Raw genomic sequence first — 19,735 nt, 5'->3', positions numbered from 1 at the left:
CGGATTTTCGGCCCCTTGCCGAGGGCAGATGGAGGTTAGCCTGGTATAGTAGGACCCCAAGGGCCCCGGGGGAGAACCTTTTTAGTGGGGGGACTGCTTTTGACGGTCTCGCCCGTTTTATCAAGCGGTAAGCCAAGAAGAACCAGCCGACGGCTTTTCTGGATGGAAATCTCCGACATGGGATGTTAGCATCCCATGCTTGAGCCGCGGAAGAAGGGACACCCACGTTTGACATCGCCTTGGGATAGCGGACCTTGCTATCCCTGGCAAACCACAAAAGGGAGTCCCCTCCCACACGTGCCACCGAGGAGAAGAGGCTCAACAAACGCCGAGAAAGTGACAGCCGTGCGTAACGCGGGGGGCACCTTCGGATATTAGATGGGATATAGCCCACCTCTCCCCGTGCCGAAGCGGTGTTCGGGTCTCATGAACCCCAGCCCCGCTGTCGTTGGTGAGGCTGATCAGGGTGCGTGGGAGGTTCGCTTTCCAAACTCGGACCATGGAACAACTCCCATCCGCCCCTCGTTTTCCAATTCCAGCATAATCACCATCCGCCGTGACGGAGCTTAGCAGCAGACTGCGATGTCCATGCGATGTCAAGGTGCAAAACTAAGAGCGAGGAAATTGTTTTCCCATGCTCCTACCACCCCGGTCTTGGCTGCGATAAGAGCGAAAATTATCAGGACATGGCAACGCCTGTCTCGGAGTTTCTCGGCTCCTTCGAACGGGAGTATTTTGGTGGAAGTGCCCCGGGGGATTGGTTTGGCCGCAGAAAAAAGTTGCACCTGTCCCTCCACACCTCCGCCCGTTAGCGTCGTGGTGCAATGCTTGGACTGCCCTGGGGCCCCACAAGATCATGCTGTCACTCGTCCAAACCCGACGAGTTGCACCGGGTTTTGCTGCGTGGAAGCTAGGGAAAACGCTCGCGGAGCCGCCGGGTAAATTGACGACTCAGGGCGATCGATCTCCGTTGCATGAGTGCAGCCGCCGCCCATTCAGAACGTCGGGACCAGGCACGCAGCAGCCATCGTGGTTCCTGTTGTCCTTGAGGCAGAGCGACAAAGAGATGCGTCCTTTTCCGTCGGATTTCTCCAGCTTCTTGTCTCTAGCCCGTCAACCTTTTTTCTGGGGCGGATCCTCGGTGTTTCTGTGGATCACGGCATCATCCGAGATCTCGAACCGGCGCTATTAATGACTCGCGACAAGGCCGTCGTTTTCTCTTTATCTCGCGCTTCGGGCTCTCAGGGTTCGGGTACTGTCCCGAAACATTAGGGCTCAGACTGCTGAAGAACATCGATGACTGTGCTGTAATCGTCCTTGCGACCGCCAGACGACACGGGATATGACTTCCTCCCACTGGCGACCGGAGTGTGACAGCTCGGAGATACTGTGCTGATGAAACCAGGTGCAAGCCTGCTCAGAGAAGCCTTCAGCCTGTCAACCAGTCCACCCCCGAACGCTTTGCTTGGCTCCTGTCGTCGGTGAAGGCTGCGAACAACCCCAGATCCCCGGAAGATGTTGAGCCCGTCCCATAGAAACAGTCAGCTGGCTGGGAAGGGTCGAGGATAGCCGGAGATTCGCAGTTGCGGCTCTTTTCTGACTCGCTGTGGGCGATGCTTGTCAACGTCAAACTGGTGCTTAGGGCTGAAAGGCTGCCTTCAAAGACCAACTGCCGCTTTCAACCGGTTTCGGCGGGGTGGGCTCTCCCATCAGATTCCCAGAAAAAGGAGACCACATGATACGAACATTCTTGTGTGATCCCAACAACAAGCTGAAAGCCAAAGAAGCCCTCAGGCAGAAAAATGGATTTTGCCAGCACAGCGGATCCGCAAGAGCACCTTGAGGGACAAACGCGCGGCAGCCACAGGCCAGGGTAACAATTGCCCCTTTAGGTTAGTGCCAAGGCTTCAGTGAGTCAATCAACTCTAGGTCTGATGTCAATTATCAGAACCCCATCGTCGATAACTGAGACACAGGTCAAGTGGTGAATATTCTGATTTTCTCAAATCTCTGCAGTGACCCGTGGTGACCAGTCACTGTCACCTCTGTTATCCCCTGGTCTAGTTGAGTGTTGAGGTGATGTGATCCGGTGCCTGAGGTGCAAGGTGATTAAAGCGTTGTGGTTGAAAGGGTGCGACCCAAACCCCCACGCCCGCTCTTCCAAAAAAAAATGCGGGTTAAGCGACAACATCAGGACACACCCAAGGTCATCACACCAGAACAGGAGCTTCTGGTCCACAGCTGCAAATCCTCTGGAGCAGCCCCGGAGAATGTGAAATGGCCAGTTCGAGTTTGATCCTAAAGAAGCAATTGACCTTTGAATGGGGTGATCGGCTTCTTCGGTCTCCGAGCCGGTCGCACCTCAGAGTGGAAGGAATGTGGCGCCTTGGGCCCGATTGGGGCTTATCGCATCCCCAGGTCCCCAAGGTGTTCCGGTAGGTACCCCGGATTTTGGGAGTGACGTGAGAGGACCCCTGACAGAAGGGAAGGAGGCTCCCCAATACCTCTTTCAAGAGGGCGGCGTCGAGCATGGCTTCTCCAGTCGTTGCAAGTGCCGCAAATGAGCGGCGTTATTTTCGCAGTGTTTGCCCGGCGATACGAGGTTCTCCTTTTCGTTTGTTATTTGATCGAAGCTTTTTGTTGGCGAATAGCAATAATAATGGGTAGGGCCGAGGAGCAAGCGATCAAATTCGTCAGCCGAGGGTTGGACGAGGCCTCGTCCATGTCCCATCGAATCTCTCCCCACATTCTGCCCGAACCTCCACACTTTGTGTCGTCGATGCTTATCTCTGCTCGCGCCACCCCCAAGATTGCTGGATACACGTCTCACGTTGCTCCTGGGGAACTGGTGTGGGACTGAAAAGCAAGTAATGAGGTCAGTCGAGGCCTTTTCCGCAACCGTGATAATCATCCATCGCAACGAAGAAAACAAGGAAGTAGTGGAAACATGATGAGGCCTTTCAAGCACGCTATCATCATCGTGGTGAGGTTGCTGCTTTCGCCTGTCGTAACTCCTCCTAACTCCCTCGGCCGGGCGGCTCCCCCAAGCTTCTTTTTCTTGGCCTTCGGCGCTCAAAACGTCGACTCAGCAAAGATGAATGCTGCAACATGATCAAACATTGTGGGTACGGCCGAGGATATGCTCAGGGCCAAGGTAAGAGTGAGTTACCACGGTCTTGGGGGATTTTCATTATAGAGGCTGGGGACTGGTTACTCGCGGATGCATGGGTAACAATCACGGTTATAATGATAATCCATGTACCTTTTCCCCAGATGTGCAACTTACATCATGATCATGTCTAGTGCATCTCCCCCGGATTCGATGACACTCGAGTGACGGGAAGCCTTATCGGTCTCGGCTCTCGCCGTTCAAGTTGGAGATCTCAGTTCTTGGTGTTACAACAAATTTTGAGCTCTTCAAATCAAGACAAAAAGTTGAGAAAAAAACAAGCGGGGGAACGTACCGGAGCCCAATCGTCTTGCGCATACCGCTACTCAGCCACCACGCACACCGCCCCCTGTCCTGTGAAATCGGCCTCACCCACATCGTGCTCATTTGCGTACACAGGAGGCAGAAGGGAAAGGAGTCTTGTCTTGACAAAAGGTATAGCTGCACCCTCTGGAGAGGCCGCTGCATGACCTTCACCCTCGCACATGAAAGAAATAACACACACAGCGGCCTTCGCCTTGGTTCTCGGGTGATGGTGGGATGGCGGACGGGAGGGAATGCCTGAGTGCTGGCAACTTCATATGAATTGTGTGCAATGAAAAATCGAGAGAAACTCGGAGTTATGCGCTGGCACTTGTGCGAGAAGGCGGAGGATAGGACAGTCCTACTTTATGAGTTGCAGAACATCAACAAGACGGTAATATAACATAAGTCTTGGTTCACCTCGCATGAGACACCAGTGGACATGCGATAGCATCATACTCCGTACCGCTCTATAATCAGCCTCTGCCGAGAGAGTTGGCGTCTTGTGCCTTTGGGTGTGAAGCTGAGGTGATCGCTATCTCACAACACCCCACGCTCGGCTCCTGTTGGTGCCTTCCTGTTTGCCGTGTCCTCTCCGAACACAACTCCACCCGCCCCATACAGTGCCCCCCCCTTCCTTCCCCACAGCAGACCCCTTTCCACCTGGGGACCAGCACCGTAATACATTTCCAATAAAGTACCGCCGCCTCAACAGTTGTACACCGGTGAAAATTTCACCATGAACGGGCAGCAGAGGGCGGGTGCAGAGAGGGCTGCATGGAAAGGGTACATTTCCACTCGGGTGCGGCAGAGAACAAGCACATATGGACGGGTGGGTGGAGAGAACTGGAAGGGGGAGGGCTGTGAAATGGGGGTGGATGTACCTTACCGCAGCTACCTACATAGGCGTGAAATGCGGTACCCTTTGGGCTAGGTACCGATGACATTTTATTTTTTCTTTTTTCCCCGAGATGCCCCCTCCCCACCCCCCCTGGTGTTCAGGGAAGGGGCGCGCTGAGTCGCTAGGGACCTTACCGAACGCACCCCCCCGTGGTGTCCACACCACATGCCTGGCACGCCCCGGTGTCAGCCCGCTCACCCGCCATTTAAAACCAGCACGGCAGCCGCCCCCCAAAACCCAGGCTCTCAGTGCTCCTGCTTGCTACTTCAGATTTCCCATGCTACATTAAAAGCTTTTCCCCAACAGCGCCCGCACCACGTCCCCAGACCCAGTCGTCAACCCGCACGCCAGCAAAACCTTAACTCCAACTCCAACCCAACGGGCCGCCCTATTCATCTCGTCCCAACTTTTGCAAAGAAACGAGGAACGTCTGGAACCCCAAAGGGGCTGAGAGCGTTGACCGGCACTTTTTCCCCCTTCGATCTTGTCCGTCGCCGGCTGCATGCATTTTGTGCAGCTCAATTGGAAGACAACTGGGACAACTATACGACCGAGTAGGGGTTAAACAGAGTCCCAGCACAAGGGCGACCGATCACATGCAACGAACGCAATCTGCAGTGGACTTTTCCAGTCTACTGAACCCGGAGACAACAACAGAGAGGGACCAGCTTTCTCCCCAACGGCAGACGCAAACGCAAACGCAAACGCAGACTCCCGCCGTCGACGTCGAGATGTCTGTTGGATTGCTCCGTCCAAATGGGCCTTTGCCCACGGGCGCTCAGTCGGCTGACAGCACGAATGAGCTCCCCCGTCCTTACAAATGCACCATGTGTGACAAGGCTTTCCACCGCCTCGAGCACCAGACCCGTCACATCCGGACGCACACGGGCGAGAAGCCACACGCCTGCCACCACCCAGGCTGCAGCAAGAGGTTCTCGCGCTCAGATGAACTAACGAGGCACTCGAGGATACACAACAACCCCAACTCCAGGAGAGGGAACAAGGGACATCAGCACGCTGGTCTGGTTCACAGACTGCAGCCTGATGTCATGCCTCCACCGCAGCCCAAGACGATTCGCTCGGCTCCCCCGACCGCGATCTCTTCTCCCAATGTCTCGCCTCCTCATTACCACTCGTACAACTTCTCCCCTCAGCCTACGCTGAGCCCATACCACCGCAATGCTCTTGGTAGCCAGAGCGGTCCCGACATTCAGATGCTGGCGAGAGCTGTTGGTCAAGTCGAGCGGGACAAGATGGCCCCTTACGGCTCAAGACATGCTCACTTCTACGGCAACGGCATTGCCACATCAAGGAATCCCCTGATGGCCGGCCCTTCGCTGCATGCCTACCATATTTCTCGGCCCACTCACTCCCACGATGACGACGACCATTATCACAATTACAGACACGCTAAGAGGTCGAGACCTAACTCGCCTAACTCCACCGCTCCTTCTTCTCCCACGTTTTCTCACAATTCACTCTCGCCAACTCCCGACCACACACCACTTGCCACGCCTGCCCACTCTCCGCGTCTCCGGCCGTTTGGAACCGAGCTCGCGCCGTTTCGCAATCTTTCTTTGCATAGCCAAGTTCCAGCGCTTGCTCCCCTTGAGCCGCAACCCGAAGGTCAGCAGTTCTCGCAGCCACCCGCGCAAGCGCCATCTCGCAGCGGCATTTCCTTGACCGACGTGATCAACCGTCCAGATGGAGCTCGCAAACTTCCACTTCCAAGGATGAGTGTCAGCGACATGCTCACGCCAAGTGATGGCTACAGCCTCAGTGGCAGAAACTCGACCGCCAACAGCGTTGCTGGAGATTTTTTGTAACGAGTGTGACCACGGAAGGGCGAGTGAATTGTACAACTTTGTTAAAGTTTGCAGTCTCTTAACGACATGATATGACGACAACGAACAAACCCGGGACTATAGAGGATATACTACGGGGCGTTTGGGCAGGTTTCTCTTTGGATGGAACAGGAAAGGTTACGGGTACTCGAATCATTAATAGCGACCAAAAGTTGAGCGTTTTGGCTTCGCCGTGGTGGGATCTGGACACATGGGCACACTTTTTTTTTTTTTCTCGATGTTTTTCTATGGCGGAACTTGTTTTTTCGAGGCGGGTTATAGACATCACCACTTCCTTTTTGTTTCTGGACGGACGGACGGATAGACTTGACTTCGCTCATATATATTATATATGATTCTGCTGTTATCTCCAAGGAGGTCAGCGAACATGATAAACGCTATTAGTATTTTGCACTTCGTAACACTTTATGTCTTTCTTGACCTTGCGACCACTGTGATATGCAATCCTTGAATTCATCTGATCCCTTCTGGCCTCTAAAGTTGACTATTTCATAAGGAAACTCGACAAGACAGAACTCCATTTCTGCCCACTCTTGCTCTGCTTGCCCATGTGACAACAACCCCCACGCTCAAGATGGTCACATACTCACGAACAACAAAGTTGGGATGTGGTTTTTGGCGCTTTGTGTCTCGTGAACCCAAACATGAAAGAGCTTGGCACCTGCCCGCAACACGAGATAGTGGGATGGAAGAACAGAATGTGATGTATCAACGTACACCACGTCCGCGGCCTCGCCTACCACCACCGCCGCCTCCATGTAATGTACTTGTCCGTTGGGGGGGGGGGGGGACGTGGAAGACACCCATGATGTAGGATAAGCAGTACTACCACACCTGTTTATGTGTCTCTGATGGACCCAAAATATATTACCACGCGTAACCTGCCTACGTATGTAGGTAGGCTTATATTCATCGTTCTCGGACTGTTGAGTACCGGTGCTGGTGTGGACTGTCTCACTCGGGACAGTCAACAAAGTTTTGCAAGGCTGAGAGACATGTCCTCTGTTAGTGGGTGAGTCTAGACAAGGAGAAATTTCAGACCAAACAAACTCCAACCAACAGCTGCGGCGTAGAAAAAAAAAAAAAAGCCTTGTGTGAAACCCGCTCCACACCATCCAAGCATCCCTCAATACGGCACTGCATTCTGCATTGCTTCTGCCAAAAAAAAAAATGTCTTCACCCCGCCATTTTGCCCAGGTCGTAAATACCGAGACGAAAGGCTGGTTCGGTCAGAAAATGGCATTTCTTTACATTTCCATTTACACCCAAAGAAGAGTGGGTATGCAACCCGCATACCTATTAGTCAAAAGGGCTGACATGGAGAGTGACACCCAAAGAAACTTGACTAATAATTAGCCAGCAATGACGCCAACCCAACAAACCTCCCACCCGCGACACTCACTCGACTTTTTTTTTTTTTTTTTTTTTTTTTTTTAATTTATTTTCTTTAATTTTTTTTTTTAGCCTTCTCCAAGGCAAAGCAAAGCGGGTCTTAAAAGTGGACGCTGAGAAGTTGGGATTTCCATTAGGCACCGAATTTCTAGAACAATATGCACCTGTTGGAGAGAAGAGTTTTTGACCCAATGTGAGTCAAGTACGTATTGTCACAACCAAGCCTCTCTGCTTCGTGTCTTGGGTTTCTTGCTCCGCCTCGGCCTCCCCTTTTCCCTCTCTCTACCTTCTCTCCAGACGGCGCGCTTCCACACAAAATCCGGGCGCAAGTTAACAAGAACCTGGGGGGTGGGGGGCGGCGCGTTATTTCCTTGGCAGTTGTGTGCCAGTGAGGGAGAGGCCCAGGAGGCGTATGCAATGTGGGGAGGGCAATCGATTGGATCCCGGATTTTTGCCTGGTGTGTGTACTTACTTGATGGTTGTAAATTCGTATGAGGTCAGCTTGTATGAAAGGTTTTTCTTTCTGTTCTTTGTTTTCCATTCAGTAATTTCTGGACAATCCATTTTCCGTATTTTACCACAAGCTAACAACATCGAGTCTTTCCAGAAAACCACCCCCACCACGGGCCTCGCTCATAAAAGCAAGGGCCTGGCGCAAAAGGGAACTTCTTTAAACTCGTACCGCCGTCTGCGCGGCTTGGGACCTGTAGGTTGATCTCCCTAGGCCGCCAGCCGGAACGACCCCCGGACTCGCAATGTGTGGGGTGACAACGTGCTAAAGTCTGGGGATGCGCGATGCCGGGACGACACTGAGGCAGCGCTTGGTAACACACCAAAAGCCGAGCAACGATAGCGCCATTGTGACCCCCAACTTTTCCTTTTCTCGATGACGATCCCGGAGCCTTGACGTGTGAGCTAGTTTTCTTCACGACCGGCGGCGCTCCTCATGGCTTCATCAATGGCTGGGCCCATTCTGGTCTAGCAGAATTGAAGCGGATGTAGATATCCGTATACGCATCCCGGGGCTAGAGTTTGGAGATGAGTCAGGAGACCTGTTGCCACGAGTCTTCTCCAAGACGCAAAAAAAAAACCTGGCCAAGTCGGTCCACGTTGTGCTGCGTGATCCATATTTCGGCACAACTTGCATCGTGCGGTTGTGCTGTGACCCTGTCCTTTGGCCTCCCCGCCCGATTTCGCAGCAGTAAAAGGCTGGAAGGTCACACTAATGACAAACCTTCGGGAAGATGGCGGCACGAGAAATGGTTTAGTGTCGTCTATAGGGTGGTGTGTACTGTAATATGTGTGTAGTCTCCTCCCGTCGGCTCTCGCGCTTTGAACGGGGCGGCTTGATTAGTGAGGGTGTAGAAAGTGATGTACACACATCTATGTCAGTCAGAGCAGCTTGGAGGCGTAAAATGTTACTCTCTTCACCGCAACTTCGGGAACAGAAACAGAACCATGGTGGTGGTTGGTTAGTTTGAACCTATTCGCTCTGGTCATGCTACAGCAGTGATGCAATCCATGTGCTTCTCTCGGATCATCTCTCTTGATGGCCAAGCGCCAATAAGTTGAACCTGGGAGTCTGGGGCGGCTCATCGGCTTCTCTCTGCTCGGTGAGCCTAGACTGTCCTTACATTTTGGCTGCAGATGTTCCTGCACGGCTTGCTTCGTGTCCCGGTCACGCCCTTCGTTGGCGAGGTGAGGAAGAGATAAGGAACCAACCGTCAGCCAGTCAGAGTCTGGCATATTCCGGGCCGTCGGGTGTGAAACAGTGTGCTTCCTACACGACGACGAGGGGTTGATGTTGTCAAGCCGGTGATGAGATGGATGACCCAACCACCTCCTGACCACAGTGCATCACCCTGGCCTCCCGTTGGATCAGGGGCTGTCATCCCCACAAACACGGTGCGGCCTCGACCCCAAGATTCCCGAGCTTCGCTAACGCGATCTGGGACAGGCGGAGAACCTTGTTTCGTCGCAGCTGCCCCTTTGAGGATGGGGTGAACACCAGCTCCGTGATAAGCTCTCGGTTCGAAGGTGTGGAGGGATAAGATCGGCGAAAGCGTGACCTTTGCGGCCAAAATAGCATACAGATTGGACTGTGAGCATGATGTTTCGATAGTGGGGGCTCCAGCATTCCAAGGAATTATAGCACCAAACCGCTGTCTCTCACCTGGTCTGACAGGCGAGGTAAGAAACAATCAACCCTGTGATAGTTGGAAGGCGGTTCGATGCAACCCTTGTACCTGGGTGCGAAACCACGTCAACCTGAGGCGCCCGGAGCTTCTTGCTTGAACGGTTGGTGCTCTCGAACTACTCCTGGTTCCGGTAATGTGTAGTTGCGTGTTGCTTGTAATGCAACAAGTCAGATGCAGATGGTGTCAACAGAAGCGGCACTTCTAGGTTTTCGAGGCTGTATACCTAGTATTCAGGATTGCGCGTCTCGTAAGTACACGAGCAGGTACGAGTTGGTTCCTGCCGTCATCTGAAGTCGCAAGTTTGTGTGATCCAGAGTTTGGGATGGCAGGTCCCCACATGCCCCACCCCCACGCCCCACGGGGTTCTGAAGCTTAAAGCTAACCCCAGGCTGCCAGCCAAGCCACCAGGCCAGACTGTGATGCAACCCCACATTTCAACGACAACATCTCGCCCAGTCACGGAACCACGAGCCTTGAACGATCAGCTCTGGGGGCGTGATAACGATATCTGTGGCTGGACCCCCATATCCGACGGTTGCACCAGCCAAGTCAATACAGGAGGGAAAGGGGGCAGCTTTGCTCCCAGTTATCCTGCGGTACGTACTTGGCGCGATAAGAACCGTTGCGTTGTGTTTTCGGGAAGGACGTTACAAGCGGACAAGCGGTCGAGACTCGGACAAGGCATGCTTCGAGCATAAGCCACAATCAAAAACACATTGCTCAACCACAGACCCAGCTTTCATGGTTGCCCAGACGGGCGATGGCATCAGGAAGACGGTCAGCACACCTTGACACCCTTGCCACAAAATAGTTGAGACACTGGAGTAGGTGAAGCATGCTTTGGAGGATTGTTCATAGGCCTTTAACGATGGTCCATAGGCCTTTAAAGATAATTAATAAACCTTGAAAGATCGTTTAGAGGCCTATTAATTTACTTTTAGGGCATAAGGTAGTTTACAGTATAGTATGGGTTAACTTACTTTTGCTGTCTCAATTGTTTTGTAGGAAGGGTGCTTGAGTCTCACCAGCAGAGCGTTACGTGCAGAAGGCAGCCAACCACACCTGGCAGCATGCTTTGGCGGTCCGAGGATGCACCTCGCCTGAAACTGAAGGATTTCAGGCGCTTGCGGATGGGACGGCGAGTGTTAGGTGTTGGTGAAAACGGACAATGCTCCTTTACTGGCCTCGGCCTGCTTGCTCCCAAGAGAACGCGGTAAGTGCGAATTGGAGAGAACCAGAGATGCAACTTTGTGGGCGACATTGTTTAACCAGAGCTTCTTAGATTCCACCAGGACTCTCAATGGCTTTTGTGCCTCACGCATGCTTGCGGCCAACGCTCATGATACTCCGACGTCCCATTGCTCTGGTTCGTCGGCCGCTTCAGGCTCCCTGCTTCCCCGGTGTGCCATAGATGCACCATGGATGCACTGGATCCATCATTTCATTGTCGGCTCGATCTGTTTCCATGGAGTCTCTAGATGCTCCCCAGATATGTGTTGGCCCATACCTGATGATCATCCCTCCTTGCTACAGTCGAAGGGCCATGGCACCGTCATCTTGGTAGGGTCCGGCGTAACCGTTGTCCTGGCTCCGGAAGCCGCGCGGGGCGTCGGCACTCGATCTCATTGTGGATGGCTCTCCGTCCGCGAAGCGGTCATGACACTGGAACCTCTTGGAAGGCACACTAGGACCACCCGTTACCCGACCCTGCCCTGACGCAGCCTGGCTCCAATACGACCTTCAACGGAATATGTACCTGTCTAGTCCTCTACCAAGACCGCATCTAATTCAGGGCAACGCATCGAAGATGGTGTTGATGTACTCTATCATGGTATGTTGGAATGGTTGGCGGTAAGCACCTCATGTCATGGCTTTGCTTTGTCGAACTATTTTCATATACATGTCAATTTGCTCGATTCTTTGGAATCTAGGCTGTACCTACCCGCTAAATTTAATGTGCCCGGCTCCAAATGATGCCATCTGGGGCCCTGTCAATACGCCGGCGTCGATGAGTGACCACGGCAGGAACGACATGCAACGGTGTTCATCCTATCAGTCTGCTTATTCTGACAAATTGGGTATCTGGCTCATCATCACTACCATCATCACCATCGGTGGGGGCCCCTGCCTTATCAAAGGGGCTGCTGGTTTGATATTAATTGGCTTATTGCGTTCTCACCCGGAATCAACTCACTTCATCAATCCACTTTCAGCCCAGCAACCCAGCGTGCCATGCTACCCGAGCACGGTGCGCTTCAGGCTATATCACGAAAGCAGCTTATTAATTGCTCCCAGTGGGAGACCCTAGAATCTCAATGGCTGCAGCACCAGGTTAGCGAGCGTTGTATCTGCTAGTCATGACGCACTTCTGCACTGCCACTGGCACATACTTGGTAGATCTTATGGGCTAGGTCGACTTGTCGACATTAAACGCAAACGGGAGTTCAACTCCAACTTCAGAACTCGCTCATTGGCCCTTGTTCTTTTTATCACCAATTTTACTCTTAAAAGCTTCACCATCCCGGAAGTCTTGCCTGGTGTCTTGGCCATGTTGGCTATTAGCAAAGAAGTGGGAGCCATCTGCTGTGTCTCCGCCGGGACCAAGGTCCGGGTAACTTTTCTAGCCCAAGGGAGCCGAGTATATTCACGCCTTTTTGTAACAGTCCATATCCATATATTTTTGGGCAGGGGTTTGGATGTCCGATCCATTTTTGATGCAGACATAGCGGGCATCCGATCAAGCCACGGAGTGCACTTGTGGAGAAATATGGCACCACTGCCATCACTATCAGACAAGTCGGGCTTCATCCCTCAGAAGAGTGCCAAGGGGTCTCGCCAGGTGTAGGAGCTAGGCTCGCGGATAAATCGCAGCCACCGGAGAGCCGGGACGCAAGTGGCTGACCGCTAGATTGCGGTCCAGACATTCATAACGGACCTCTCTGGAACTTTTCCGTGTCTGACTTGATATGCCATCTTCTTGTTCTTCTCCCTTGTCTTTGTTTATAATTTTACATGTCATGACGTGAGCCTGCAGTGGCTAATCGGGCTACCAGTGCATCGACAGAGCGGGAGGTGCAATTCTGAGCCGGAACTGTGGTCGTTGAGCTTGAAGTTGCAGACTCCGGCATCATCCAGAGTCGTTCTCATGCGAATTTCCGCTGGGGACATGCACCAGCGGCAGCAGGCGCATGTAAGTTTTGCTTCTTTCTTCATTCTCGGGACGGGCCCCGCAGTAAAACGACGTTCTATGCTGCCTCTCAGCTCGAGTCTATTTATTCTGCATTCGTAGATTGCAAAAGGTGCACCTAGAGGCCAAGAACGAGACCACAATCACCACCACACCCTGGGCGTCGATGCACTCGAGGCGTGAGATTGCTGGTGTGGATGTAGAATGCTGCAGGATGTGCTGTTTCAGAAAAATTCAGCAGCTCAATAACCCTAAGTAAAGTGAGTCTGGAAGTTGACGGTTGTCGATAGTGAAGATTGAAGCAAGCTTGGGGTATCATATTTCACTTTTTGGCACCAGGTGGTAAGCAATGTGTGCAATATTTACCCTTGATCTGGCAGTAGTAGTCATCAATTCAATACCTCACCGGGTGACTAGTCTAGTGGTCAGGACGCTTCGTTGTGGTTATTCTTAAGAATATCACATACGATCCGAAGAAACCCCGGTTCGATTCCGGGGTCGCCCATATCTTTTGCCCCTTTTGCAGCCCCTAATTTACCAACTGCATCCATTTCACGGCAACACTCGGGACTTCTTTTTGCAAAATTTCTTCCCCGACATCCTCTGCCTTTGTCCGACTCATCAACTCAATTGACTTGCCATATTGGCAATTACTCCTGTTCTGCGCGCGGGCCTTCCCCTCTCCCTCTTCTGCCGCCCAAACCAATCCTCTGAGTGGTTCAAACAGACGCGAGCCGAGCATCAATTCCGCCCCAAACAAGAAAAAGCCACCACTCGAGCTGTTCACTGCAACCGCTTGCCCCCCAAACCGCAAGCGAGTGCAAGGCGCCTGTTTGGGAAACGAGGTGGTAGTTAAACGGTTTTGCAGCCTTGGGGAAGCCTCGACCGAGTTCTTCGCTTCCAGTTCGCTTGTTTGCCTGGAGGGGGTTTCGATCCACACTCGGTGAGCGGCTCTTTCGCTTTGGGAGTGGTGGTGTATCATTATGGAACGGACCAGCCCGTACATCTTTGGATGAGAAGGGGGCGGATGTGCGGGGGATGAATCCTTTCCAGGCTGAAGAGAGGGAAGATCTTTTTCCAGGGATCTAGGGGTCTGGACCGGTTGCTGCTGCGAGCTGGCTTTTCTGGAGAACACTACATGAGGATGCACGGATCGATCGATGGTTAAGGTTGATGGTTGTTGTTGCTCCTGCTGCTGCTGGTTGGATGAGAGAGGGGGAACCTCGGCCCGAGAAGAGGTTGTGCTCCTCTCGGTTCCATACGACTGACCATCACTCTCCGGTGGCTTTTGACCCGACCATTTGCATGCGGCCAAGTGCCTGTGTTTCGAAGAGATAAGAGGCCTTCCCGAAGAAAAAGACACCACATGTGGAAAAAGAACCGGCAAAGCGCAAGAGAGAGAGGTGATCGGCAAGATGCATTGCCGGAACCAGGACGCGGCCTAGGCTGGAGTCTGCATGGGAAGAGAGTGCCAGTTGATGAGCCCACTCACACTCAACGGATACTGACATACGGATACTGGCACTGCGATACGATACGCGAGAAGCAGAAAGGGTCACTGGAAGGGTCTCCTGAAACTCTCCGGCCGGTAAGGTGTTCGCTCAGGACAACTCGTTCTGTCAGAATACACACGTTTGACCGAGGTAGCTATTCGTCAAAGTGTGTGCTGCGGTTTTATGCCACGTTGCGGAGAAGATCTTTACTATTTGGAATTCGATTGAGCCAGGAAACAGAGTCGTGCTCATGTAAAGTATGTGATACAGAGAAGCACATCTCTATAGTAGGCAATTGTCTGTGCGGTTTTCGTCTGATCCTTCTTGCCTGCCGGCTTGGATGATTGTGGTTCGTTGATTGGGATTTGAAGATCGCTCCGACGAGGTTGCCAAGACCGCGGAAGTGCTTCCGAACCACCACTCATCGGTTGGAGACATGGGGTGAGGGTGGTATGGAAGACCACGGTCGTATTGTGTGTGTTGACAGCGGCAAAGCGGAAGGGAAGGACTTAGTGGCCGTGTTTGGGGCTGTAGTGTGGATGGTTGTATATGCGTAAGGTATATATGATATGATGGTGCATTTCAAGGTACAGACTGTGCCTTAGGCAGGCAGAACTGAATGGATGGGATCTCAAGTCCAGGATTCTTGCCTATCTAGGAATGTGTGAAGAAGGGAAGAGGTTCGCAAGCAACCAGTCCACTCACCGAGATGCTTGGCTCTCTTGGCTTGAGGTCTGGTGATGGTCACGAGGGATCCAAGCTGAACTTGGGTCGAGCTATGGTGGTGTGGCGGGATCTCTTTAATGGAGGCAAGTGGACGAGGGTATGCGTGGGCGTTGTTGCCGTGGCCTGCTGCCGGTTTTGCCGTTGTGTTGCCAGACCGGACAACCCAGAATTCCGAGTTGGACGGTAGTGATAAACAATTAATATTGTCATGAAACCTGTTTCTTGTACCAGCTATGGGATCATACTGTTTAAAGCCACAGTTTGCTCCTTTGAACCATTCGACGGTGATGTCTGATGGTCGAGATTTTGCCTCTCGCTACGACTTATGCCGAGCTGCCAGTGGAAAGCTACTTCACTGAACTCGAAGCGAAGGGAGTGGTGACGAAAAGGGCTCGGTGCCGCCTGTGATTGATGCCCTCTCCGGGACGGGGCGTGAAACCATACGACCAAACCTTCGAGCTTGAAAAATGGCAAGTGACCGCATCAAAGACGGAAGACCGCCACGGCGGAAAGGTCCGCTCGTGGGATTAGTTCCTAGCGAGACCGGGCAACCAGCCAGACTCTTAGTCTGGATGCCCAGAGGCCCAATATTTTACGTTAAAGATACTCTGGAGAATTGTAGCGGAATAGAAAGCAAGTCCATTGGTTCAACAACGTCGTTTAGCAGCGAGTTTCGGTACATGGTGAGCATGTCCAAGATACAACTTGTTAGACAGACACCGCTCCTTTTTTGGGCACAATTTATACAATAAAGCATTTATTTCCCATCACCAGTAAGGAAAGAGTCTTCGATCCCGGTTGGGTGGTTCTGTCTGTTGATGTTGGAGAGCTCTTGCTGGCCTACCTGCTAAAAATACTGTTTTTTCAATATCGGCAATCACATACGACCATAGGCAGTTGAATACACGGGATCCCGTCCGCTCTCCCCTAGTTAAGCAATTGACCGCCGGACTAGTACTCAGGTGGGTGACCACTGGGGAATCCCCGGTGTTGTATGTTTTTGGTGTTTTTTTCCCCTCCACTCCTGCTATAGCAGCGACTTGTGCGGCATTCGCAGCAAAAGTACAGCATCACTTTTTTACTATAAACACCGTGTTAATCTCTCTCTATATTCATAGAAAACCTTAAAATTTAACTAGATATAAGTATTTCTGTTTAGTTATTAAAAATAGTGAACTCATTAGACTGAATAGACAAGCACAAGAGATTCAGGGGTTACCCCTGAGTGTTGGATATCCACCTCCACAGAGGAAAAATAGTTGTAAAAAGCCAAAATGATAACCTAGAACTTGAGGTTGAGTTTTTAACGATCCGCCCAGGGGTCGAACCTGGAACCTCCTGATTACTTGAATCTTGAAGAATCGTAGTCAGACGCGCTGCCATTACGCCAGCGGACCTATTAGTTGTGGTTGGAACCAGTGCTGGTCCTAGTATATATAATGACACTACACTGCTTTGCCAACGACATTTTAACATCTGACATTTGTAATATACCATAGTATGTGCATTCATATCATCTTTATCGAATATAAACCAGCTTCAACAACAGACAGCATGCCTACTGTCGCCCCAGCAGCCGCAGCTTCCCTCAGTCTATGAGCATAGAGAATGCAAATACGCAACGCTAAAGCTTAGAAAGCCAGCCTCAACAAGAGAATCTTGCTGCTTCCTGGTAAACTTTGACGTCTTGCCGCCATTGTTAAGTGGTCATGGGTGCAGTGTGAACTGAGGGTTACAGGATAGTTGTGGTAAGGAAGCTTAATAATGCCAGTGTAAGGTAGTGGCATTTCCTCGTGTATATAACAAAGTCCGCTTCTACTCAATGAAGTTATGTTCATGCTTCCTTCTTCACCGGTCAATACTGATCTTGCATACATGACTTTTGCCAGACTAGGCGAACCCCGATCAGCCACGTTTAAGAGCAAAAAATAATCATACTTTATGTTTCCTTCGACTTAGCTGGAGGACGAAGAGTTAGGAACGGTTCTCCTAGGCTAGAGTTAGTCTTTCTCTAGCCATACTACATGCCGGTGTTTTGATGATGATGAACATGGAACTCGTTTTGCGTGGTGGTAAGTAGTACGATGAAAGCACCAAGGTAAGAAGAATGGAATATCCGGAACACATAACAAGCTTGACCATGGTCCTACCCATTGTCAAAGACACACGAACAGCCCTCTCAGTAAATAGCAGTATATAAAGATGACTCTGGATCATGACTTGAAACTGTCGTTTTCATCCAGTTGCTTGCAACCCATGATGATACGGTGGTCCCCAGCCACCAGAAGATCTGGCAACGTCATCCCAATCAGTCTTTGTCATTGCTGCGACAGTTCATCAAGTATGAAGTCTCTTTTCAAGGTAGACTGTCCCCTCATACAAAGCATTTTGCGATATTTTGCTTCGAACTAGGATGCTAGCGCTCAACTATTGCCTGTGGGTTTGGAGATTTGACCCTGACACCAAATTTACCTAACCTTGATGTCAGCCGAAGTCAACCTTTTGCAACTATATAGCCTAGACATTTCTTAAATTGTCAATCAGCTCTTGATCAGAGTAGGCAAACTGGATTTGCCTGATTTGTAACGTCGTCGAAAGAATATTTCAGAGCTGCTCAAGATAACCTCTAAGGAACACACTTGGAATAGGTCGATGAACATATCTGAATGCCTTCATCGGGGGCTTCATAGTAATTGAGGGATGGCTCGTTACACTCAGAAACAGCAGGGCCCGTAGTCTTCAGTTTCGTGTGGCAGGGTATATGGTAGAGAAGCTCATCTTCCCCTTCATCGAACGGTGAAAGAATAATCCTTGGTATTAGTTACTCGTGTCAGCCCTGCTACAAGAAGTAACATGGAAGCCTACCAACGTACGATACAGGAAGAATGAGGATGAAAGGGATATTGGAAACCAAGAACTCGACGTCTTTTACTCTAATCTTGTTCTAACTAGTCGATATCTATACATTTACGACTAATACGCAGTGCAGTGTAAATCATCCTGACGAGGACACTTTGAACTTCTTGGAGCTCTCTTAACAGATATCCAGACTCTTCTAAGGTCCTAAAACTTGTATATGACACTCTTGTTCATTCTTCATATAACTTTACGCGCCTAGGGGGGCAGCGTGAAACTTTCGGTCGGTAGACGAACCATCAAAGTGTCGGGATCAAGGGTAAGCCTGTACGCGATTTACTTCAGAGCTCAGCTGAATGTATATCACATGATTAAGGTGCCTGTCTGACCATGTTATCACCGACTATTCCCAAGGTTAGGTGATAATCGAGTGACGCAAGAGCCTGTCTGTGGCTGGCTGCCATCACCAACGACAAAAGCACCAGTTACACCAATACCCCCAAGACTAGCTATCATTCGCTCGTCGTGCTGATCATAATCCAGAGAGAACGTGGGTGTCACAATTCTGGGTGACTACTCATGGTATGACCAACTTTGACGCGTCTACCAAGAGATTGAAGGGACAGTGTCTAAGATTGTGGTACACTATCCTTGTTGTTTGTCAGGGAGCTGAGAGAAGAATTGGGTCCCTAATGAGAAGCCTCCTTCCTTCGATGTCACGCTTGCATGTCTGTCACAAATAATGGGATCCCCAAATAATAGCACCGGTAATTCTTCAATTGAGCTTGTGTGCCGTATTCACACCTTGCTAGAGGAGTCTTACGTCGGCTTCTGCTCCTCCCGCTGTAAGACTGGCTACTGTTTCCTGGCATCAAACATGTGCGGATTCATGTTGCCACTCTTGGTGAAGAGATATTCATTCTCAGTACTCCGCAGTCGCGCCCAAGAACTTCTCAAGGATGCTCTGAAACACTGTCAAAGTTGTTGGTTAACCTGGCCGAGATCTACGATTGCCTCGTTCAGCCACGGCTATCCTGATCTTAACAACCAGGAAACCTATCTATAGTACAATGCTCATGCGCGGTTTCATAACACATTCCCGAGATCATCCTGTGACTATTGTCACCCGGTTTCTCCACGACACCATACCTATACCCCTGACTCGAGAGTCTTTCAGCTTATAATGGCAACTAACATATTCCTATATGACTCGACACGAGGCACGAGACGCAATGGTACTGTAACACCAAGCTATGCTATTAAAAGTGACAACGCGCTTAGTCTCTGTGTGAAACCTACCCCCGCGGTAGTCAGTCTGGCTAGCCCTATTTGTGCAATGTAAACACGCCCCCCTATTGCATTCTACCCTATTCATATCCTAGCGGAAGTGTGTGTACACAGCAGGACAAACCCGAAGCACAACGGATACCAAGAGATAGTCTGAATCAATCACATATCACCTTCAGATTGGAAAGTAGAAAAACTCGATCAAACTCGATTTTCCCCTGCAGGAAGTAAACATCGTGGCAACCGCGTAGTCAGGGGCGAAACCGTCGCCTCCACCATGCACCCTCGGCTCAACTGACTGACCGCCGTCCAACATTAAGCAAACCCTACCGCATCAACCTAATACGGCCGAGTGGTG

At 51.1% G+C, this 19,735-nt stretch overlaps 2 protein-coding genes and 2 non-coding genes across 4 annotated transcripts; 2 read left to right on the top strand and 2 right to left on the bottom strand.

The window, feature by feature from the left end:
* Window positions 1-2,277: 2,277 nt before the first annotated feature.
* On the top strand, window positions 2,278-2,860 carry QC762_0023540 (uncharacterized protein; the record flags this gene model as incomplete). The annotated part of the gene is made up of 2 exons (XM_062883122.1): window positions 2,278-2,378; window positions 2,668-2,860. The coding sequence occupies 2 exons, from the start codon at window positions 2,278-2,280 to the stop codon at window positions 2,858-2,860; spliced, it is 294 nt and encodes a 97-aa protein (XP_062749850.1).
* Window positions 2,861-4,969: 2,109 nt separating this feature from the next.
* CRE1 (carbon catabolite repressor protein) lies at window positions 4,970-6,199 on the top strand (the record flags this gene model as incomplete). Its single annotated transcript, XM_062886709.1, has 1 exon — window positions 4,970-6,199. The coding sequence occupies one exon, from the start codon at window positions 4,970-4,972 to the stop codon at window positions 6,197-6,199; it is 1,230 nt and encodes a 409-aa protein (XP_062749849.1).
* A 7,223-nt stretch (window positions 6,200-13,422) lies between these two features.
* QC762_0023520 lies at window positions 13,423-13,520 on the bottom strand. Its single transcript has one exon. It is a non-coding gene; the product is annotated as a tRNA-His (tRNA).
* Window positions 13,521-16,541: 3,021 nt separating this feature from the next.
* QC762_0023510 lies at window positions 16,542-16,631 on the bottom strand. The gene has a single exon. It is a non-coding gene; the product is annotated as a tRNA-Arg (tRNA).
* Window positions 16,632-19,735: the final 3,104 nt, after the last annotated feature.

The sequence above is a fragment of the Podospora pseudocomata genome, assembly GCF_035222375.1.
Source record: "Podospora pseudocomata strain CBS 415.72m chromosome 1 map unlocalized CBS415.72m_1, whole genome shotgun sequence".
In the NCBI taxonomy this organism is placed as follows: domain Eukaryota; kingdom Fungi; phylum Ascomycota; class Sordariomycetes; order Sordariales; family Podosporaceae; genus Podospora; species Podospora pseudocomata.
The sequence above is the reverse complement of the archived record's forward strand: the minus strand, read 5'-3'. Positions and strand labels throughout refer to the sequence as shown.